Here is a 25,078-nt window from a genome sequence, read left to right on the forward strand (position 1 = left end):
GCAACTCCAGAGTTGTCCACGACTGGACCTAATGGTCATGGGTCCCTTTAACTTTTTTGATCAACTAATAATCCATATACCATCTATGAGCAATAGAATGACAATGTAGTATATAGGTCTGGAACTTGCAAAATGATCTGCCACAGGCTGAACCAGTCAGCATGTCACTTTCCTTGAAAAACTAGGGAAATTGATTCTATTTTGCTGTAGTACTTGGATGAGTAGTTTCTCAAAACTGTTTAAAAATAAGCCAGTATTTCATAATACAATCCACACCAAAAGGTCACTTTAGCCCATCACCCCAACACCATGAAATCAAGACTACCACCAGAGTAAAACACTAATACTTTATTAAAAATTCAAAATTTATTGCAAATTATATTTTGCTTCTCTCCTTTCTTCATTTTTACATGATTTATTGATATCCATGATTTTTTCACAAATGTACTTGTTGACTTTGGAGAGTCTCTGTGCAATTTCAGTTTCGTCCACAGTTTCTTGTGCTATCCTGTCATACAAACATTCTGAAATGGAAAAAAAAAATGGCATTAAGAATGACACCTCAACAAATGTAAAACACAGCTGATGTGATTGAGCAAGGTAACAGGCATATGCAAGAGATAGCAAGATGGCAACAGTTTGTTGACAGACTTCAAAAAATTTGGCTTATGCACATGGTTTTGTGCATGCAGATCTCTGGATCATGAACAAAATAATGTACAATAATACTTTCGGCTACATTTTAATACTGCAGTGTGAAATGTTTCTGATTGATTTGTAGTTTGGATCATAGGCTACTAATCACAACCCAACATTTAACTCCATTAAAATTAAAGGCTATAATCATATGCACACTTCTCCATAGAACACTTTTGAGTAAACAGGTTTAGGATTACACCAAAAAGGAATGCATATAGCATTATTTGACTATTATCTAGCACATATTTACACTTTCTAGCTCTGAAGTCTTGTTTTCTAGGCTAAACATTTCCACCATATCACACAACCATGGTCACAAACTCCAGAGAAAAGTCTGTTTCTCAATGTTCCCTTTGCTGCTGCAGATAGCAGGTTCCCTAGTCATTTCCAACAAACGTTCCCACTTTTTCAAATTTTGTTTTCCTGAATCACACTAACACTGGTAGGCCGAAGAAGTGGAAGCTGACCTATGCTGAACATATAAGTGATGCATTATTCCAGTGGCAGCACACTTCTCTGACAGACAAAGAACTATGAAGCCTCCTCTGGTGGACTTTTGAGGTGCTCTAAAAGCATTAATTGAAGTAGGGTTACATTGGCAACATATTCTATTGGAAAAAGAGCACACAAGAAAGGTGTAGTCAAGAGATACTTCCAAGCATCTTTAATGCCCAAGGATAGTTGAAGGCAGCAGACTGAAAGAGATGAGGATATAATCCAGAAACTATAAAGTCATTGTAATCTTTGTTCCAGATTTTGGAAGGAATAAATGGGTTGTGAATAGCCTGGTTACAAAGGCACAACTTTAAGAGGGCGAGCCCTGCTACTCTTAGAACTCCATATACTCGCTCTCTCTCTAAACACACACACACAGACCATGGTGACAAAGTGGCAAAAAAATATAGCCACTGTGCCTGCTGGTCCTTACTATTGCTTTAATGGCTTCCAAACTGATTAAACAACTTCTGCTTTGCCTAGTATTTTCCCCACCAGCAATTTATTGCTTCATATGGTAGAAAACCACAGAGATTCACTTAATTAACAAGTTTTATAGCATTGTTAATGTACCATATTAAAGTTATGACAATTAAATATTCTATACCCTTTTCAGTTTCCTCTGACACCTTTCAGAAGTTTTAGAAAAGGTTATTTTTCAGTGACAGGGTTTACAACGTTTGCATACCATACTTTTTAATAACTTCCTTAAAATAAACTACACAACAGGGACTACTAAAGAGCAAGACATATTAGCCCCATTAAGGCTTTACTCCATTTTTTAAAAAGATGTATTTTAAGGAAGCTATTCTAGGACCAGAGAATAAAAGTAAAAACCACATCAAACATGGATTTTATGAGCTCTCATCTTGAAAAGCAAAAATTATTGGACAATGAAAAATATATTTAAAATCCTAGTTATAATCTAAGCTGAAAAGGGTAGCTGCCAATAAGCATTAAAATGAGGTCTGAAAGAGCTGGGGGAAGAACTGTGGCTAAAAATGGTGTTCTAATTTAAACACTGATGGATGAACTGTGATCAAGGAAAACTACCTCCCACCCCTTCTTCAGTACCAGAACACTGAATATTTGAACTGAAAAACAAGGCACAAAGACACAGAGAGGGAAATTCAAGTTATTACTGTGCATTATTGAAATCTACCCATGCTGGCTGTTGCTGTTTTATTTCCAGCATGATTCCCAGATGAACCATCATCCCAATGTTAAATTCCATCTCACAGTCTTGCCAGTGAGGGGGGAAAACCAGTACAATAAACCTTGATGTGCACACAGATCTGGTCTAAGTGCATTGTTGCATCACTGCCTGCAGACATAACCCTGATGATAAGCAATGAGTGTGAAAGTTCCACTGATTTCACTAAAATTTCCTAGACACAAAATAGCCTGTGCAGGATTATAAATTTAGAATGGAGTTGTTAAGCTGTTGCAGAATGTTGAGCGACAACTCAGCTTACTCTGCAGACTTCAGCTGTTACTAGGGTTTAAGGAGCCACAAAGTCAGCTTCCCTGAACACTACTAATTTTACTCATTCCCAGAACATTGGCTCGAGAGTCCAGAAACACAAGACAGCTGATTAACTAAGCCTGATGCCGCCCCATAACTAAAAATATTTTGGGAGAAAGGAAAGAGCTCCTAGATATTGGGCACAACAGGATTATCTCTAGCAGCACAGGAAAATGTCTTATAGTCTACCGAGTGAGACAGTGGGTTCATATAGCTCAGTACTCTTCACAGTGAACACTGCTGAGCTGCTGCCAGTCAGACGGGTGTCTTTTCCAGCCCTACCCCGAGACAGCAGAGAGTCAACCTGGGCTCTTCAACCTGCGTTCAAAGCATTTGCTATGCCACTGAGCTACAGCCCTTCTCCCTGCTCATTTCTGCTCCTTCTCAGTAGCACTTGGAGCATCTCAATTTTTTTCTTTCCTTGATTGAAAGCAGTTTCTGCACCACTCCAAGTTAGCTTCCTATTCATAAGAGCTGCTCCAGTAGCATCCATGCCAATGATAACCTGGCTTACAGTCTTGCAGTGCTGGTGTGAGGACCAGCCTTGTCCACGTGGTTTCTTCAAGTGCTACAAGGAGTTGCCATGCACATATATCTGTGTCCCTGGTTAACAGATGAAGTGGGGCTTACCCTCTCTTGTACTATGCATTGAATTGGATGTGCATAATACTTAGTGAATCCACTTGTTTTCTTAAGCTACGGAGAACTGATATTTATATCCTTATGCATCATTTAGATAGTACCAGACTTAGATGATGTGAAAAGAATGTTTGAGGGTTCCTTGTGATTATGTATTCTCTTTCAGTGATATAAAGAAGTGATCGTGCTATACATGGATACACATCAAGACATGGTACGTGGGAACAAGGCTGACATAAAAAGTCAATTTGGCACGGCCAAGGAGAAATCTGAATACATTTAGTAGAGATGCCCTCCAAATGTTGCCAGACTACGAGTTCCATGATAGGCAGTGTGATCAATGGTCAGAGATGATGGGAGCTGAAGTCCAGCAACATCTGGAGGGTCACAGGTTTCCTATCCCTAATATAAAGTATGCAGGCCAGAATATATAAGGTACACCTAAATCCCACTGAAATTAGAGCCTACATATTCAATCCTAGGCATGCGTTTTAAGGAGTAAACTTCATTGAATACAATAGATTTTGCTTCTCAGTAAGCATACATAGGATTGTACAATTAAGCACATTAATCATACAATTAAGAACATTAATTAAGTACTTAAGTTGCATCTATTTCAAAGCATTTTTAACTGGGTTTATTTTTTCTGGATTGCAACCAAATTTGAAGAAGCTTTGAAACATAGTTCCTTGATTGAAAAAGATAGTCAGACATGCATACTCTTTTACCATTTCTAAAGGTGCTGTCAAACAAAATTTCATATTAGTTTTATTTTCAGAAGCAGGGATTTTCATTCAAATGCCAGATTAATTATGGCAATGCCTTTCTACTTATCAAACTGCCTTAAGGTGTCTATTTTCCTCTTTAAAATGGATTGTAGATCCTCTGTCTGCATTTTGAATGAAAATTTGGAGATTAGAGAAGTGGAAGGCTTTATATCGACATATATTTTTGTATGTATGTAGCTATACTCTTTTTTGTGTGTGAGAGAATATCTTAACAAAGTCTCAATGCAATGATTGATTAAAGGTGTCCTCATACGCTCAAGATCCACTGGTTGAGGGCCAGAGAAGATGGTACAAGTGCTAGTAGAACACATCACTGCCATGACAGACACCCTAGTGAAAATATCAAATACATCAACAGAATGGCTAAAACAGGGCAGAGCCATGGGCAGGAGACACTACAACCTACAATTCTCCAGACTACAGACATGGCCCCATTAACAGCTGAACATTATATCATGCCCAGCCATGATGCAATTTTCCTCCCCACTGACTTAGATGGGAAGGGGTGGGAAACGAAAAATAGTCCATGAAGGTAAAGGTAAGGTAAAGGACCCTGCACGGTTAAGTCCAGTCAAAGGCAACTATGGGGTTGAGGCGCTCATCTCACTTTCAGGCCGAGGGAGCCAGTGTTTGTCCACAGACAGCATAACTAAACAGCTACTGGCGCCCGGAGGACCGTGACGAGTGCCAGAGCGCATGGAAACGCAGTTTTCCTTCCCGCCGCAGTAGTACCTATTTATCTACTTGCACTGGCATCCTTTCGAACTGCTAGGTTAACAGGAGCTGGGACAGAGCAACGGGAACTCACCCAATCACAAGGATTCGAACTGCCAACTTTCTGATCGGCAAGCCCAAGAGGCTCAGTGGTTTAGACCACAGTGCTACCTGCATCCCTTTTGTCGTCATATGACAGGCCATATGACACAGTGTAACTCAGCACCCAATCACAGCACACTACCACTAGCATATAAACCCAACACAGGGGGAGCACAACTTGGTCTGGAAACCAAGCCTTAGGAGGAATGGTTGAGGGAATTGGGTATGTTTAGCCTGCTAAAGAGGAGACATGATAGCCATCTTCAAATATCTGAACAGATGTCACATGGCAGATGCAGCAAGCTTCTTTTCTCCTGCTCCAGAGGACTCAAACCAATAACTTCCAAGTTACAAGAAAGGAGATTCCGACTAAACATCAGGAAGAACTTTCTGACAGTAAGAGCTGTCCCACAGTGGAACAGACTCCAATGAAAAGTGATGGACTTTTCGTCCTTGAAGGTTTTAAAGCAGAGGTTGAATAGCCATCTGTCATGTATGATTTAGATGAGATTCCTGCATCACAGGGGGTTTGACTAGATAACCGTCAGGGTCCCTTCCAACTCTACAATTCAAGTGTTCTATGACTGGGCATGTAGGACATCATACAGACGTCATGAGACCCTGCCTTCTCACTCACCCCAAAACACCTGCTCCAGCTTCAGTGGCCATGGGCTGCTGACTATTGCTCATTCTTCCCTGTCAGTGACTCCCTTCTCTTAAAAGATACAGGATCCACTTGAAACCTCATTCTGCACAGACCATGAGAAAGGTCCAACACATGACAAGCAGTAGAGACTAGGACATTTCCAGCTTTTGCTCAAAGCATCCTACTTGTTCCAAGCATGTGAATACATCCTTGGAAGATTCATCACAGACACAAAACAGATGAAGGTGTCCCTAGGATGCAGCAGGTGCCACAAGGAGAACCTGTTCTTCTGTCTATTGAGCAACTGTCATAAAGAACCTGCTAGGGTGAATGATTGGCCATCCCAGAAAAGTGTTTTTCTCTTTCAGGGTCCACTCTATCCCAGATGCACTGAACTGAATAAAGGCAATTATTCTGCAACATAGGGACGCGGGTGGCGCTGTGGGTAAAACCTCAGTGCCTAGGACTTGCCGATCGCATGGTCGGTGGTTCGAATCCCCGTGGCGGGGTGAGCTCCCGTCTTTCGGTCCCAGCTCCTGCCCACCTAGCAGTTCGAAAGCACCCCTAAGTGCAAGTAGATAAATAGGTACCGCTTTATAGCGGGAAGGTAAACAGCGTTTCTGTGTGCTGTGCTGGTGCCGGCTCTCCAGAGCAGCTTCATCACGCTGGCCACGTGACCCGGAAGTATCTCCGGACAGCACTGGCCCCCGGCCTCTTAAGTGAGATGGGCGCACAACCCTAAAGTCGGACACGACTGGCCCGAAAACGGGCAGGGGTACCTTTACCTATTTTTCTTTACCTGCAACATGTTTTTTTTGTTGTTGCTGTTGGTAGGGTCATATTCAAGTAGGATCTGGCCTCAGGATGTGACTCTGAGAAGGGAAGGAAGGAAGCCTGACGTGGTGCTTTCAATGGTTGTTCACTCATGAGTGGGCAGGCCTATCAGGTTGCACAAGTTCGATGGTGACAGCGTGCAGTTGGCAAGGAAGAAGGAAAAGAGAGAGGCAGAAGCCTACTGAGATTCTACTCAGCAGCACTGGACTATCAGGCAAGATCGCAAGGAAGGTGACTGGTCACATGGGTTGCTAGGGGAAAGAGTGGGCCAAATGGTCTGGTTGGCCCACGCAGCAGCCAGGCTATTGCTTCATGCAGTGCTCCTCCTGATTTGCTAAGGTGTGTCAAGCGGGAGGAGGGGGGCTTCCCATCTTTCCTAGTTATACCCTGAATTTTAAACTGGCTGTTCCACCCAGCTATGGCTCCTCCTCCATTCCTTATACTCCTGGTATCTATGGCTGCGTATGGTGGATGGGGGCAGCATTATCTGGACTCTCCTTTTCTTCTGTGTGTGATGCTCCAAATGGTGGTTGTGAAGACAATAACTCAAGTCAAACCCCTGCCAGGAGATACCTGGGGACTTGCAGTATTGTGGTCATTGATGGCTATGCCAATGGGGCTGGTGGAGTGAGGTGCTCTAACGTTGTGTGTTGGGGTACAACCCTGGCATTGTGAGTTCACTGACTCTCTCCATTTGTGAGTAGGGATAGCAATGGTCAGTTTTCAATGTATGCTAGGGGCATGTCTGTTGCTTTCCCACCATTAAATAAAAAACTGGTTATGCGTTTCCTGCCTCTTCACCTGGGTTGAGCATGCTTAGGATATATGGGTTTTTCTGTTGGTGTAGCAATAGCATATCTCTCCTGCCCACAACAGTGTAACTGGAATGTGGAATTGTGGCGCATATTTGAGTAATTAAAAAAAAAAAAAAGAGGAAGAAAGATTCTCCCATTTCATCACAGCAGTATTGCATGCTCCAAGTCACGTACCTCTGACAATGCTTAATTTGTGAGGGGACAGAGGAGGTTTGGGAACGGCGTCTTTCTTTTTTTTGGTGGCGACTCCTGTGACGCTTCTGTTCTTAAGAACATCTGTTCCCCAGATCATAACCGCTAAGTTTTTTGTATACTTTGAATCCCCTTGCGTTACTTGCAGTTGGTGCCATTTCTCCTCATCTACCCAGATGCCGCTGCCAAGATGGACCTGAAGTGTAAAGGGAGGGAAATGCAGTCAGTTTTCAAAAAGCAAAGAGCATACAGATTAGTGGTGATTTGTTTAATATTTCATAAGAACCAGCCACTGATCTTAAAAAATAATACTCCTGCAATATCTCAAGGTATGAAATGTTAGAATTAACTTGAAACTGAGTTCTGTGTACATTCATGTAAACTGAAAGCAAGTTATATCAGAAAGTGAATTCATACAACCATATAGGCTCAACGATGATTGAAATACTAGTCTCCCAAAGACATATACAGTGGTGCCTCGCAAGACGAAATTAATTCGTTCCGCGAGTTGTGTCGTCTTGCGATTTTTTCGTCTTGCGGAGCGCGGACTCGCTGCTTTAAGAAAAGGAAGACGTTTTCGTCTTGCGAAGCAAGCCCATAGGGAAAATTGTCTTGCGAAGCAACGCAAAAAACGAAAAACCCTTTCGTCTTGCGCGTTTTTCGTCTTGCGAGGCATTCGTCTTGCGAGGTACCACTGTACACACATAGATATCTATGAATCAGATCTAGGAGTTCCGAGTTGCTTTCAAAATCTCTCACATAACTGTGTCTAACACATGGGAAGACATTCTAGCTCTTCTAAAGCTATGATTTCCATCAGGTGTGTGGTCTGTGAGTACATTTTGCTGAACAAATGCAAAAACCACCAGGAAAGGAAACCACAACTCAAGAAAAGGGCTTCTAGATTTCTCTTGGCCTGATATAAGTGACATGAAATCCACCTAAATTTCACATGACAAATATTTATGAAGTAGCCTCCTAAATTACCTTTCCATTTTCAAGAATATATTTGTCCATTACTGGAACAGCAGCAGGATAGTATGTTGATGTATTTGCTTCCTCACTGAAAGCATTCTGTACTTCAGGCTCAGGCTCAATGGATTCTGGCTGAACTTTTTCAAGGTCTAGCGCAGGACCTACACAGTCCAGAAAACAGCATTTGAGTATATCAGGCAGCATTAATTTAAACAGATTACACTGATTCTATAAAAAACTGGATCTAACTCAAAATCCCAGGGCTCAAAACATGTAATCCACATTCAGTACAAGGAAAGCACAACTCTTTCCCAGATTAATCCAGATATGGGCAACATCCAATTGTTGTTGGCATCGGTCTGTCTTGAGAGACAATGGAGGGTAAAGTCAACATATGGTCAGGAGCATGGGTAGGCAAACTAAGGCCCGGGGGCCGGGTGCAGCCCAATCGCCTTCTCAATCCGGCCCGCGGACGGTCCTGGAATCAGCATGTTTTTACATGAGTAGAATGTGTGCTTTTATTTAAAATACATCCTCTGGGTTATTTGTGGGGCATAGGAATTCGTTCATTAGAGAGAGAGAGAGAGAGGGAGAGGGAGAGGGAGAGGGAGAGGGAGAGGGAGAGAGAGAGAGAGAGAGAGAGAGAGAGAGAGAGAGAGAGAGTCTCTCTCCCCCACAAGGTCTGAGGGACGGTGGACCGGCCCACGGCTAAAAAGGTCTGCTGACCCCTGGTCAGGAGTGAGGGTGAGGAAAGGAGGAGACACTGTGCCTCCTCCTTCCACTGCCCCTGATCACACTGTGGAGAACAGGAAGGTTTGATCCAGCTGAGTGATTTGCCCTGTACCCGGCAGGCTTAAACAACCAGAGTGCGCAATGTTGCTGGGTGCTGCTTTGCAAGTCCCTTCCCTGCGGGGAACATGCTTGCAAAGCAGCACCTTGCAGCTAGCAGGATAGAACCTAGCTTGCAATCTTGCTGGGTGCTGCTTCATAAGCATATTCCCCAAAGGGGTGGTAGCAAGTGGAGGGTTCAATACTGCTGACTGCAAGGGGTCCGCTTCACTAGTGTGTTCCCTACATGGAATGTGCTGGTGAAGCAGCATGCAGCAGGATTGAACCTTCCTGCTCTCTGCAGTGCAGAGGGAAGGAAGGGAAGGAAACACAATGTATCTCCAAAGCCATGTATGGTGGGGAGGGTAGAAAATGGGCCCTGCTATCTCCAGGCCCAATTCCCCTTCACTTATCCTGGTTGCTTCAAAAGCAGAGGGCAAGATTGAGTCTCCCTTTGCCCCCCAAAGAGCAAGTGGTTTTAGGGCAGGAGACTGGGTGCACAGGAGAACCTTGAGGAAGTCTGCACTGCAGCCAAGAACTCTTGGACACAACAGCAGCTTCTGCAGAGTTGTCCTGCCTATCCCTTTCTGTAAGCTGAGCAGGAAGTGCTTGCTTCCAACTCAGCTACCGCAATGATGCTAAGCCAGGGCTTTCTCTTCAATCCTTCCTTGGCTGAATCTAGAAATTCCGTAACTGGAGAACCTGAGAAGAGAATAGCTCACTCCTGTATCAACAATTCAAGGGACGGGCAAGACCTATTTCTATCTCGTAACAGGAGTGTGAACAGCATTCCCCTTAGCTACATACAATTCTTGCAGCATGGAGAAATAATACAGAGAACAACCAAAAAATGCGGACACTAAATATTTATTTGTAAAAAGAAAAGGTTACCTCACCAGAAACTATTATGCTATTTCTATTTGGTGGCCTTCTGCTGTTTGCTGATAATCTATATATTTGTACGTATGAAATTAAACTCTTCCTAACATAGCATGACTAGTAACCTCTACCAAAACAGCAGTCCACAGTACCACTAGAAAATAAATATATAAATGAGGTTCTATTACTTAGGAGCCACTGACAGAAAGCAGTAAAATTAAGAGTCTATATCTCTGGATAGTTTTATTTCCAAAATCAAAGCCTCTTCTAACTAGATAAACTTCACAGTGATTTCACAAACTACTAAGAGTTGCATTTACAGCACAGCGTGTTGTGAATTAGACATGCAATTCCTTTTACTGTGTTTTTGCTAATTGGTGTTGCGTGCCTAATTTGCCATGCACCATGCCTACTTTTAAAGTTTCTCTCTCTTTGTGGCTTTTGTGCTTCGGTAAGCAAGAAAGAAATTGTGCAGTAATGGGAGGTTTCTGAAAGTCAACAAAATTATCTTAACCTAGCAAACACAAGTGTGGAGTAAGGAAAATCCCTGTATCAGTGAAAAAATCTTTTCATTTGTGAGGTGTAGAACATCCAGAACTAGAATTAGAAAATAAATACAACAGTGTTAGATATTTTTTTCCATAGTTTTGCTTCCTAATTTTCTTGTGCATCATTTTTGTTATTTCAAAGTCCCCAAGGGTAGCATTCTGGGATAAAATATTACCAGGTTATACAGTAAGATAACTTTCAGATGATACATTTAACTCATGGCAAAGACCGTGTCTAGCATTGGCCCTGTGGGACACTGCAAACTGATATTCTTGGCTACCATCACCAACAGACAGCCAAGGCAGATATATAAACCTATTGGCTAAAGGGAGGGGACTAGTAGCAGACTGTTTTTCACAATGCAGCCACATTTCTGCCCAGAGGCACCTAAAAGCTGGTGCCTGCATATAAGGCCACTGCATATAAGACTGTACCTCACACAAGGGCTGGACGATGTTGGGTTTTCAACATCATGGTGTATCGCCAGCCAGACATCGCGGTTTGACCATATACAGCAATGTTGAAAAGAGCTGCATTGGCCCCAGCTGGCAAGATACTGGGTGAAACTCCTGCAGCTCTCATCGTGGGAGCTCAGGTGCTTTCACCCCAGTGCCTCACGGGCTATGGCCAATACAGCTGGCCCAAGCCTGCTGCTCAGCTGGGGGGCGGGAAGGCTCCTGCGCCCAACTAAGCAAGCCCCAAGATCCCTTGGCCAGGCTCCGCTGACGGCGGGAGAGCTCCTGCTCCCAGCGGAGCCAGCCCCAAGTCCCCTGCGCTCACACTGGAGCAGCAAGGGCCTTATGACTTCGGGGGGGGGGCAGCTACCTTGCCAGCTTGCCCCCCACTCCCCGAAGTCAGACCAAGTGGCAGTAGCCAAGCACACAGAACCTGTCAGGCTCCATGTGTTTGACCGCCTTTACCTGTGCGGGTGCGCTGTCTCTCTCCTCTGGTGGGAGGCCGTTCAGCCCAGGAGGAATGATGCAGCCCACACTCCTGGGTGAAGTCTGCAAGGCGCGGGGTGCAAAGCTACCGTATCCGTGCCTTGTGGGGAAGGGCTGCTGGAGGCTGCTGGTGAGCGCTGGGCCCGCCAGCAGCATCAAAGAACCCCTACACTGCCTGGCCTGCCTTCCATGGTGGGCTCCATCTTTCTGGGAGGAAAGGTGAAGCACACCCTCCCAGAGAAGGCAGCCAAGCACGGTTGGCGTTCTCAGTTGGGAAGGGCGGGCTTCAGGCTTCTCAGCTGAGCAGCCCCAATCCCACTCCTACTCGGGTGCAAACAGCAGAAGGGTCAGGGATCTCTCAGCTGGGAAGAAGAGGCTTTGGGCTCCCCAGCTGAGCAGCCCCAATCCTGCTCCTACTCATGTGCAAGCAGGAGTTGGGGCGGGGCTCTCTCAGCTGGGGAGGGGGAGCACTTTACCGGAGCTCCCATCCCACAGGTGATGGGTCAGGGGTTCCTTAAGGCGAGGGCAGCAGCTCACTCCTCAGCCAAGCAGTTTAAAGAAGCGGAGGAAGGAACGAGCAGTATCAGCCCCTTGCCGATTCAGCTCAATTCTCCCTCTGGCGGGGCAGAGTGCGATGGCAGTTTCACCAGCAGTTGAAAACAGCATCATCAAAGTCTGGGCCAGGCCTTTAATTAGACTTACAGCTCCCATGGTAGGCCCTGGGCTGCAGCACAGCCAGATGGTGGGTGAGCCAGACTACAATCCAGCTGCTGCCAATGCTTTGCTCTTCTGCTGCCTTCCCAGGCAGCAGGCACAACTGGGACTTCTGCGTGGACAGGGACCCACTGATTTGCTGCTTTAATTCCAGTACACACTACAACATAACAGCACAGCCTAAGTTTTCTTTCAAAAAGATAGCGGGGAAAGCCTTGAATGTAGATTCTCACTTTCTGAGATGTATTTGAAGTGGTAAGAGTCCAACATACAATATTTAAGAGATCAAAAGAGCACAGGCTTGGGATTTTAGAGTGTGTGCAAAAAATAAGATCTGGGCTTCTCAGCTCTTAGAATGTTTCTCTATCAAAAGGAAACAAAATGAAATATGCAGAAATTAATCCTTTCTGCTTCCCTGCTTCACCTGTGCCTGCTTATGCCTTCTAAAAATTTATAGAAACTAGTTTTTATCTCCTGACACACTTGACATTAGATCACTTAGGGAAAGAGTACTACCTATGCACTCACATAAGGAAGTATGTTTGCTTCTCAACGCTTTGATTCTGAACGGTATTTGTAGTAAAAATAGAAAAGTACCTTCTCGCCAGTCCTTTTCCTAAATCAGACCTGTATTTAGCCGAATAGCCATAGGTGACCATGAAGGTCAGTAAACTGGCAGAGAATGGACAGGTATCTCCGTCCCTCTTCCGCCTGCCCATTCAGTTTGCAGGCTAGCTGTGGAGGAAGGGAAACTCATCCCTCAGCTCTGCCCCTCCTGTGCCAGCCTATTTGGTAGGGCAGTTTTTACCAGCCTGCTAACAAACTGCATTTCAATGGCCACTAGCCTCTTAGTGGGATAGTAAAAATAAAATAAAATGCATGATGGTATTTAGAAGGGTAATCTGAAGGGAAGTGCAAACATTTTGAGAGTTCAGCTTACTTTGAGTGCATGAAAACCAGCTTAATAAAAGAAGAAAAAAATTGTAGCTAATTAAATATCTGAAAAAACTGTAATCACTTTCTTTAAATATTAAACTTCAAGTCTAAATATTGTTTATTACTGCATCTTATCTCTTACCAAGAAACACAACATTTATCTTCCTTGTTTTAAATGTAACTGGCTACTATAATTAAGAAATCCGATTTGTCAAAATATAGGGCTATCACATCTTCAGTGACAGCACACTCCAAGACACTGGAGGAAAAAAATAATCTAACACTTTCATATTTTCTTCAAATACCCATTCACAGAGTACTGGAGAATGTAAGAGAAGCCACCCAGCCATCCCTATATTTCAATGAGCTAAATGAAATTTCAAAGAAGAATAAGCAGGGGAATATCAAGTAAAAAATTACGACATCATGCTTAGAAGAGGGAACTGAACAGAACCTTTTCATAATACTTCCCAGTGGAAAAGATGTCAGATGCTAAGAAAGAGATTTGTCACAACTTCCAAAACAGAAAAGTAACCAAAAAAAGTTGCACAGAGAAGGACTGAACACTGACAATAAGAGGCATTTGTAGAGTAACACGACTGAAAGATGAGCATGGCATATGTATGCACAGATCCAATATGTTGTGGCAGTGGCTTAGCAGTGGTCTAGCAGAAAGCCTATAGATTAAACAGTTTATTGGACTGCTTCTCTCCATATGAACCTACCCAGACCCTGAGATCACCCTCTGATGCTCTTCTTTGTGTCACCTCCATGGCAGGTCCGGAGGGTGGCAACACGAGAATGGGCCTTTTCTGCAGTGGCTCCCCATTTGCGGAATGCTCTACCCAGGGAGGTTCAGCTGGCACTTTCATTATACTCCTTTAAGGCACCAGGTGAAAACACACCCCTTTAACCAGGACATCTGATGCCCTTTTAAAATATGATGTGTGGGGGGGCGTTATTGGGTTGTTTTTGCTTTTGTTGTGTATTTTCTGTCACATTACGTGAGAGATAAAACATAACTCAACTCTTTTTCTGAATCAAGTGACTATGCAAGAATTGGGTAAGTGCTTAGGTACCATGATGGGCTGAATGAGGGTCAATAAACTGAGCTTGAATTCTGGTTAGGATTAAAGTTCTGTTTAGGAGCACTTCCCATGCCCAGGAACAGATCAACTGACTGTTCTAAATAGGGTTTCACTCTCTGAAGGAACAAGTACCGTATTTTTCGCTCTATAGGATGCACCAGACCACAAGACGCACCTAGTTTTTGGAGGAGGAAAACAAGAAAAAAAAATCTGAATCTCAGAAGCCAGAACAGCAAGAGGGATCGCTGCGCAGTGAAAGGAGCAATCCCTCTTGCTGCCATTTTGCTATTGAGCCAGGTTTTAGGTCTTGCTATTGGCATATAAAGCCCTGGACATCTTGAGATGAGGAGCACCTAAAGGAGCACCTTTCCTTATACAGTCGCACCTTGGTTCTAAAACGCCTTGGTACTCGTCCGTTTTGGCTTCCAAACACTGCAAACCCGGAAGTGCGTGTTCCAGTTTGCGAACAGCCGAACATCCAACGCAGCTTCCGACTGAGTGCGGGAAACTCCTGCAGCTAATTGGAAGCCACGCCTTGGTTTTCAAAGATTTTCGGAAGTCAAACGGACTTCAGGAATGGATTGCGTTTGAGAACCAAGGTATGACTGTACCCCTATCTGGAGACTTTGAAACATTGGAAACACACTCATAATAGTGCCACAAGCCTTGTTTGTCAAGCCAGTACCTGATTGTCGAAATGTGGCAAAAGTCTCCTTGGTTTTGTGTAAACCAAACAAAGTTTTAGATAGTATACATTTTGAGAAAATCTAAATTGAATTTTAAAAATCAATGGAATTTACAGATATGGAACTGAAAAATAAATTGGAGCAAATGTTGTTTGCTCAAGAAGAGCACTTTGAAAGTTTGGCTTATGGTGCTCCAATCCTATGAACACTTATCTGAAAGCAAGTCCTGCTAAATAGTGAGATTCCAAGTACACATGCAAAGGATCATGCTGTAAGATGGAACTCTTATATTTATTCAAGATATTTATTGGATTCCTTTTCTCATTCTAGCAAGAACTTTGGCCACAATACTTAAGCTGCCATAAATGATTGGCATATGCAATGAAGCAGATTATATTGTGATTATTTCAGCCATTCTAATTTAAAATTAAATTATTTAAGAACTTGTCCCACATATAACCAAAATTACTGTTTCTTTTCCAGAACATTCCAGTAATTAGAGGAATATCATGCTTTAAGACCTGGCAGAAAACTTTGGCGAAATTCATATGGCAAGGGAAAAGGGCTAGAATTAAGTTTAAACTCCTGACGGATGCGAGAGAGAGGGGAGGCTTCGCAGTCCCAGATCTAAGGCTTTACTACGATGCTGCCTGCCTTTGCTGGGTAAAGGACTGGGCGACCTTAAAAAACCCAGATCTACTGGATCTTGAAGGTTTCGACGCCAGGTTTGGCTGGCATGCCTACTTATGGCAGGATAAAGGAAAAGCCCATAAAAGCTTCTCAAGTCATATTTTTAGAGGTCCCCTACTTGAAGCCTGAAACAGGAATAAAAAAGTGATTGAAAGCAGTACGCCCTGGTGGCTTTCCCCAATTGATATTATAACAATTAAAAAAACAAATCAAGAAGGAGGAAGATGGACCTATGAAGATCTTTTAGTTAAACGGGAAGGAGGCTGGAGGGTCAGACCCTATGATGAGTTAAAAGGAAAACTAATTAGCTGGCTTCAATATCACCAGATTAATGCGTTGTGGCTTGAACATAAAAAAACTGGGATGAGTGAAAAAAAATCGATATTCCAGGTAGAAATACTGGAATCTAACAGTAAACTCCTCTCTAAAATGTATAAGCAACTGTTAATCTGGGAAACTAAGGACGAGGTAGTCAAAGGGGTTATGGTTAAATGGGCCAGAGATTTGGGACATAATTTGGAACAGGAGAAGTGGCAGAAATTATGGAAGAATGGAATGAAGTTCACGGCATGTGCTGCTCTCCGAGAAAATTTAGAGAAGATGATGTATCGCTGGTACATCACCCCGGCAAGGCTGGGGAAGATGTACAAAACCGGAGACAGCACCTGTTGGAGATGTAAGAACAAGGTGGGAAACTTCTTCCATATGTGGTGGACCTGTGAGGTGGTGAAAGGATTCTGGGATCAAATCTATGATGAATTAAAGAAAATATTAAAATATAACTTCCCTAAGATACCGGAGGCGTTCCTTTTAGGAATGGTAGGAAATGAGATTAGAAAAGAAGATGAAAACCTCTTTCAATATGCTATGGCTGCGGCCAGGATCTCACTGGCGCAGAATTGGAAAACGCCTAACACCCCCACAATTAAAGAGTGGCAGCTGAAACTATTCCAATACATAGAACTAGCGAGATTGACACAAAGAATCAGGCACCAAAATAACACCAAATTAAAAAACGATTGGAGTAAATTCTTAGGTTATGTCAAAGCAATCTTCGGAGTGAAGAACGTCTCGGCGGATGGAATCTAACACCTGCAATGTTTGAATAATTTTATTGGTAACGTAATTAGCGAGTAAGTTATAAGGATTTTGTAACCCAAACCGGGATGGTTGGAAGTCACTATGTTTGTAATACTTTTTTTTCCTTTTTTTTTCCTTCTCTTTCTGCTCTTCTTGTTCTTTCTTTCTTCTTTTCTTTTTTTCATGTATGTTATGTTATTGTTTTAGATGACTGTTTGGTGATTTGTATAAAACTCAATAAACAGATTAATAAAAATAAAAAAAAGAAGCAGATTATATTGTGATTATTTCAGCCATTCTAATTTAAAATTAAATTATTTAAGAACTTGTCCCACATATATCCAAGTACTTACCACTGCCTAGTCTGAGAAGCAGTACATCCTGTAGCCGTCTGTTCAAGTCTCTGAGCTCCTTCATTTCTGACACTAATGTCCCATACTCCTTTAGCTTTTTTGCTTGCTGAACAAGCTGCCTTCTTGTTCGCTCAAGTTCTTGTTGAATGTGTCTCATTTCTTCCTGCTGCTGCTGATAGCTTCGCAGCAATTCTTCATAAAGAACTCGAGGAACTACAGCATCGTCCATATTGTTCATCCTTTCAGAAGTTTCTATAAATGTTGCTTCAGGACTGGAATTGCTACTGAGACTCATTCCATTTTGTTTCTCAAGGCGCGCAACAACTGCTTCAATGCTTTTGTGCGTACCTTCATTTTGTTTCCTTCCATCTTGTCTCTGTGTGTTACAACAAACATTGTGTTAACATACAATACGTAGCACGCTACAGAGATCTATAGTTAATTAAAACAGGAATTCACCAGAGTCCTCAAGTAAACAATATGCTTACAATGAACTATACTAAACATGAAGTCATTCTTTTTTATTGAACCATAATAATAATAAATAATCACAATCTTTTCAAGTTAGCACTTGGAGAAGGCAGGGCTGATGGTAACCCCAATTTGGGCTGCCTACCAAAGCTAGTCAAAAGTTGCGGACAATTGGCAGTGGGAATTCTCCACAATGCAAAGAGAGTCCTTAGTATGCTGAAGAGAATGGGAGCACACTGGTTTACATGAACTCCTTTGCAGGTTTGCAATTGTGCCTTTTGTATGAAATTTATTTTTTCAACACACAAACTAAGAAAGTTGTTAGCACCTAGATATTTTTCAACAACACTATTAACTGTTGAGTGCTCCCAGGGGGAAAAATAGGCATAGATATTGTGTTCTTTCATTCCATCAGCTGAAAACTATATTTTTCTCAGTGCACTGAGGTGACAAAACAGATTTGCTGAAGGTTAGCTAATAGTTCTCTGCAAAATTTCCTGGCAGTATGCATTTATGTAATGGTTAGTGTCAGACTAGGACTTGGGAGAGCACAGTTCAAATCCCCACTCAGCCATGAAGTTCACTGGGTGACCTTGGTCCAGTCACTGTTTCTCAATCCTACCTCACAGGGTTGTTGTGAGGGGAAAAATTGGGAGAAAGAAGCATGTATACCAGCTTGAGTTCCTTGGAGTAAAAGGTGGGAAATACATACAAACATACATACATACATACATACATACATACATACTTAAAAGAATTTTTTGTACACTACTGGTGTGGCCACAACTTTCACACCATTAACCTATTTGGGGGACATCAAAGCTCAAACCAAGTGACTGAGTGGAATATAACAAAATTATTAATATAACAAATATAACAAAATTATTAATGAAATAATTTCATTCGGCATCAGGCTATCCAGTACTGTGCAATAATCAGCCATATCTCAACTGAGGTAATGTCTCCAAGGCAAATTTATCTGCCCTTCCTTTGACTCTCAGTATTAGTACTTAGGTACAGCTACTTTGTGCCCCATTTTAGCATCAAGCAAAGCAGATGTGTAACTGAAATAGTTTGCTTTAAAATAATAACTGTTTTCATGATAAAACTGCATTATTTTGGCTTAGGGCAACATTATAGAGAAACACTACATATGTAGCTAATAAATGCAAAAATATCAAATAGCCCATGTTTTCATGTTGAATTAGACGTTTATTGTAAATTCATAACAAAATGAGAATGTGGCAATAAATGCAGAATAACAACAATGTCAATATACTGTCACAATAGCACTAAAGAGTTTATCAGTATCATAAATCATGGATGTATCAAATGTTAAATTTGTATTTGGATATAGTATGTGCATGAACAATAAACTGCACGTTTTTATACATGTTAACAGTAATGGTCAGTGCACAGTTCTGGAGTGAGAAGCATGTCAGGGCTGCAAAATTTACTTTTCCTTATTTTCTAGTCATCACCAACAGAGATCTAAAATTCTGAAAGAAAACATACAGAAGACCAGCCTGAACTTAAATGAGAAATACTCAAGTATGACAAACTATACTCATACCTAGGGTTGCCCTACGTCTGGAATTTCCTGGACATATCCAGAACACTGCAGTCAGAATCCGGACGTAGGGCAACCCATACAATTTTCCTTTTTAAAAAAGCTCAATAACTTCATTTTTGTGATTTTTTTTGGGGGGGGGGGGAAAGCTCAACAACTTTTATGTCGTTTTTCACTGTATGAAATATGGGAACTCTGAGTATACTTGCAACATAAAAACAGCAAACCTGTTCAAAAGCCATAGTGCATTTTTTCTGAATGTCACACCTACAGCTCTGAACTTCAAATGTTTTCTGAAGACATATCTTTTTACACAAGTGTATACCAAACAATAGTGTTTTGCCTATTGTTTTAGAATTTTGTAACTTCTCTTGCAAGTTTAAAATGGTGGTGGGGGGAGGGAGAGTTAGGGAGAGAGGAGGGGGAGGGAGGGGAGGGGGGGACTTGTCTTATTTCAAGTCTTGTAGTTCCACTCTGGCAGTGCCTGCAGTAATGAAGAGTGGGTAATTATTTTTGTAAAATAGAAATAAGAATGTAATTGTGAAGTATAAAATCCAGGATTTAACAAGGAGATCAGTTTCTGAAAAGGGTAGAAATTCCAGGTCTGAATTCCAATTAGCTATAGAATTTGAAGAATCGTGCAAAATTCAAAACTGAAACATGCATCGACTGGAATGATTCTTCTACTGTTCCACAGTTGATCTTGTCACAACAAGAGGAAACCATGATGATGAGTCTAAGAAAATAGCAGGTGTGACTCCAAGTGCATGCAAATAGAAAGATATTGACAGCATATTAATTCTGAAAGATGAAGAGCCATAATTAACATTTTTGTCCGCTACTGAAAGCATTATCAGTTCTTTCAGATGGTCCAGTGTATTTAAGTCCAGGTATTTGCTCAAGTGCATTTCCAAAATTATTAACTATCTGCTGAATAATAAGTGTGCTGAATGCTTAAAGGAGTCAGCCCCTCTAATCAAAAAGCCCAAATGCCAGAACATCCACTGATCTAATCAAAAGAAAAACAGTGATAATACACTGTTCTTCACTGCATCCAGAAATTCTCTGCCAATACTTTTAATAGGCCACAGGGGGAGAATTATTTGAAGGCAATCTTATCCTGTTATTTGGGGGTTGTTTGAATCCTCTTGATAGTGCTCTAAAGTTCTCTGGTGGATCACAACATCTCTTGACTTTCTTGAAATGTTGCCCGGTTGATATAGGAAATGGTGTAAAAATATTCAATGGCACAGTTTATATCTAAGAACTATAGGATGTTCCTTTAATGGCTGTTGAGCTCATTGGCACAATTTAATGACAAGGTCTCAACTTTCAGCAAAATATAACTATACCTATCGGGATTGTGGGCACAGCACAGTATGTGAAATAGTGCCACTGAGCAGCTGGTCATTCTCATCTTATTAAAATATTTGGAATGGAGCACAAAACTACAATTCAGAGGAAAATGTTTCTCTTTTATGGCAAAAATAAAGAATCACTTCAGCAAACTTTACTGCATGGAAGGATGAAAGTTTGCAGGCTATAGTCTACCATATTGCTGCATCAGTTTTCACTGACAACCAGAACTAAGATGCAACCATGACAAATGTGATATAAGGACAGTGCTTCATGGGCATCAAGCACCTCAAACTTTTAAGAATACTATTTATGCAGAAAAGGTCATCATTATACCTGCCACACCAAATCAAGCTTAAACTTTTTATGTATAAGACCTTAATTTTTTTCACATCAAGATGTCCAAAATAAGAAATACAACATATCCTACATACCTAAGCTGTTGACAAAACTAATTTACAACTTAATCATAAAATAAGCAACAAAAACAAGTGCTACAACAATGATGACAAAATAACTACCATAACTGTACATGAAACACATTATGGAGCAGTAATAAAATAATACAGCAGAATGCTGTACAGATTGAAAATAACCTTTTGCCTTAAAAGACAGGCAGATATTGGCTGGGTTCGAAAGTCACTCTAAATCAAGCAAAATCTTACTGTGAACTTGCAGGCATTTGGACTCTGAGAGATGAGATTGCAGCAAGATCTTGACAAAACCAAGCCACTAAGCTATTTTCAAAACAGCTTGACAGTCTGGGTAACTGGGTGTGTTCCTTCCCATGTTGACTATAGCTAGCATTTATGAGAAAACATACCATATTGGCCTGAATATAAGCCTCACTTTTCCCCCAAATTCCGACCATGAAAAGTTAAAGTGCAGCTTATAAACGTGACCTTACCGTATGCAGTCAGGAGCGTGGGGCAAACAGTGGCAGGAGCGCAGCAAAGCTGCGTCTGCCCTGTGTGTAGTCCCCCATCCTCTTCCCCAAGGCCGGGAAGGGAAAGAGTGAGGAAAGGGAAAAGCCGCTGGCAACGCAGTGTGCCTCCCCCCTCCCCCCAAGTATGCAGCCAGGAGCAGCAAGGAATGGAGTGGCTTATATTTGGGTATTCCCCCCCCCTTTCAATTTTAAAGGTGTGGCTTATATTCAGGTGCGGCTTATATTCAGGCCAATACAGTACTTGCCATACCTGGAGGTATAGCATTTCATAGCACACTGAATACTGTGTACTACAGCAACAAGCAAATGAACTAACTAGCATGGAACTTTCCATGTATTGCTATTGGATTATCCTACATATAGATTTAAGAAATGTGTGTGAGAGAATGAATGAGCAGCAACTGTTCCCATAATTCAGAAAAATACATATCTGGTGAGATTGCCTTTTGAGTTTGGTTGAAGGGAATCAAAATGTGCTTTCCTGGGCCTGGCATGTGGCAGTATTGGTGGCAATAAGATCGGAGACCTGGTTACTCCATGAAGTCCAATGTAAAAGCAGAATATAAATACAGGGAACTCGCAACTTGCGCACATTTAACTTGTGCGCATTCAGCTTTATGTGCTTGGCAAACTTAAAAAATAAAAAATAAAAAGGGTGAGGGACGGGGACAGGCATTGAGGAAAAAATACACTGGCAATCTCACACGGTTTTGCCTTAGCATGGGAATAGCATGAGCTATTCCCAGAAAGTAACCCAGCAGTAAATTAATAGTTGCTTGCATGTGTGCATCACATCATACCAATCTACAATTCTTATACATTGATCATATGGTGTGGTTATCATGCTTCTACCATTTTTTCTTGTTAAACAAATAAAATAAACTTACACTGCAACATTAAAACACAAACAGTATGCCTGTGGCATACGCACGTAATAGCTTTTGTATATGCTGTTTCTCTATAACGTTGTCACTAAGCCAAACACCTATTCCCTGACTCTAATGAAAACATTGGCAGTCATCATGAATCTAAAATAGTCAAAATGCGCATGAATATGCTCCCTATCTGATTTTCCTAGAATTAAAATGAAGTACACCTCCACAAGCAGGCTTGAGTACTGGTATGTATTGGCAAAGGAGAGCCAGGTAATGTTTTTTTCAGTATATAAAAGGCTGATTACTACACAGTACCTGGTAGCAGGCTAAAGAGGGAAAGCTTTGGCAAATAATATGACCCAGAACTATGTGTCCCACAAACCATTTTATCACATAAGCAAAACCTGGAATACAAACATATATTAGACCATTTTTGCATGTCTGTTGTGTACTTTTTGTATGATGCTTCTTCAATGCATCACAGATCTTTTCATTTTGAGCATTTATTCACTCCATTTACTTTTAAACCAGATGAGTTCGAGAACTGTTTGTAGGGTACATGTCTTTAGATGCATCCTGACAAAAATCAGGAAGGAATTTTCCGGAGAACTTTTAGCTCAAGGTCAGTGTATTTCGTTACCTAAATCCACTGAGGAAAAAATAGTTTCCAGATGGTGAGACTAAAATCACTGAGCACATTTTCCTGCTCAGCCAGTCACTTAAAAAGACAAGCACACTGTGTATTGTTTTATGTTTCATAGTGATATTTTTATGTGACACTTTCAGTTTACCATGTGCTTCTTGAGAAGTAGGCTACTATAAGTTCCATCTAGCAACGAAAACATAGGATGAAGCCCCAAAGCTGTCACGGTAACCTCATCGATCACATGAATTTGGGTATCAGCACTTTTATTATCAATTCCTTCCCTAATGATCCCCAGCATGGAATTTGCCTTTCTCACAGCTGTTGTACACTGGGTCAGCATCTTCACTTAGCTATCTACTACAACTCCAAAGTCTCTCGCTCCTGGTCAATCACCTCCAGTTCAGAGTATATATGTGGAATTACGCTTTTTTTTGTCCCTACATGCATCACCTTACACTAGTTTGCACTTAAATGCATTTGCCATTTTGCCACACTGGGTGAATACACAGTCTGGAGAGGTCCTTTTGTGGCTCTTCGATGCTCCTTTAACAACCCTGAGTGGTTTAATATTTCCCACCCTCATGCACACTCTAAATCTGTTCTGGGGGATTCCCCCAACTCTCTAGAGCAGATTTGGCCACAGCATATTGAGGGAGGAGAGAGGGGAGAGGCCCGTTGCATGAGCGGAAATCCTTTTCTGATAGGATGAGGGAGTTGGATGTTCTCCTTCAATAGCAGAATGAATTATGCTGTATATATTTCATTGTGGGGTGTTTTTTGTGTGTGTTAGACCTTTTAAATATCTAGAAAAGGCAGGTGCTGATACTCTCAAACCCATAAACACATGGATTATACATGTATCATACTTCATCCACAGGCCACACTTTAGAGAATGCCAGTCCACTATGAAGTTATTTACTGGTGTTAACACCAGTACCCAAAGGGAAGAAAAGGCAACCAGTGAAGGAGTTCTGCAACAGACATGAATGTGAAAGAGAAGTTTCTTTCATGAAGTGTCGTAAAACTTTCTTTTAAATTTACAACACAAAATGAGTAACAACGCTGAAAACTCATATTCACAAAACCTTGTAGCTGACCTTCAATTAAAAAACTAGCAAAACAACTCTTTGGGTCAAAGTGAAACAGTGTCCAACAATGACTAAAGAAAGGAACTTGAGCAAATAGAATGAAAAAGCCCCATGCATTTACAAGAGAGACATTTAAAGCAATTCAGGAGTCTTGATCACATTCACACTCCCATCAGTCATAGCCAGTAATACAATGCTTTGTATGCTTTCCTTTAAGGTCTGAAGCCACAAAGTTTTAAAAAAGAGCAACAAAAAAACTTCCAATACCTTACAGTGTCTAAGTTCCATATCTTCATCCCCATAATCTGTAATTTCTCCTATTTCTTCTAGGTGATTGAGAGAAAGCTTGGGGATTTTAATTTTCTTCTGCATCACACTGTTTTCAAGATCAGTTTTATCTTCTGTAAAATTTACATAAAAATAAAAATAGTCAAATTCATCAAACTTTTCATCAAACTTATCATTCAAATGCTGTATCACTGAGGCCAGACCACTTAAAGTTTCCCATGCTCAACTGTCTTCAGTGTGCAGTGGAATTCAATTGCTCCACAGACTCTAAACATTGACACCAAAATGAAGAGTGCCACATATAATTCTACATTTTTTTAATTCTGTATTTTCCAAGACAGAAAAAATACAATCACCACATTTGTATTTGTGTTGTTTCATTTAAATGTATGAAAATTTTAAACTTCCTATTACAAAAGGACAATTCTTTTACCAAAAAAAAAGAGGAAGAGGCAATGTTTAAAGAAGATATGCTGGCGTTCCTCCAGCATATATGCATTAAGAATACCCCTCCCCTATCTCTCAGAACAGTTATAGCAAATTCCCAAGCAGCTGGCATACTGTGAAATGAAGTTCTTTCAGCACTGTTGACACCTGCAGCAGGTAGCAGCTCAACTTACAAGAGTCAGGTGGAGAAAAACAGAGACCACTCTCCCAACATTACCACTAT

The 25,078-nt window shown here is 41.5% G+C and overlaps 1 protein-coding gene across 5 annotated transcripts in view; it reads right to left on the minus strand.

Moving 5' to 3' along the window:
• The window catches only part of BEND5 (BEN domain containing 5), a 736,551-nt gene that overhangs the window by 296,587 nt on the left and 414,886 nt on the right, over positions 1-25,078 (minus strand). For 2 of the 5 annotated variants that reach the window (XM_083742460.1, XM_083742457.1), the window contains 5 exons: positions 24,388-24,521; positions 17,169-17,544; positions 8,437-8,585; positions 7,432-7,645; positions 334-524 (listed from right to left, as the gene is read on the minus strand). The exons of 1 other annotated variant lie outside the window; for it this stretch is intronic. In XM_083742460.1, coding sequence (XP_083598586.1) covers positions 367-524; positions 7,432-7,645; positions 8,437-8,585; positions 17,169-17,544; positions 24,388-24,521 — 1,031 coding nt within the window. In that variant the 3' untranslated portion in view covers positions 334-366. Of the gene's footprint in view, positions 1-333; positions 525-7,431; positions 7,646-8,436; positions 8,586-17,168; positions 17,545-24,387; positions 24,525-25,078 lie in introns of those variants that run through there. 2 more of the 5 variants (XM_083742459.1, XM_083742458.1) reach the window with 2 other exon arrangements.

Source organism: Podarcis gaigeae (assembly GCF_964106915.1).
Source record: "Podarcis gaigeae genome assembly, chromosome: 6".
Classification (NCBI taxonomy): Eukaryota; Metazoa; Chordata; class Lepidosauria; order Squamata; family Lacertidae; genus Podarcis; species Podarcis gaigeae.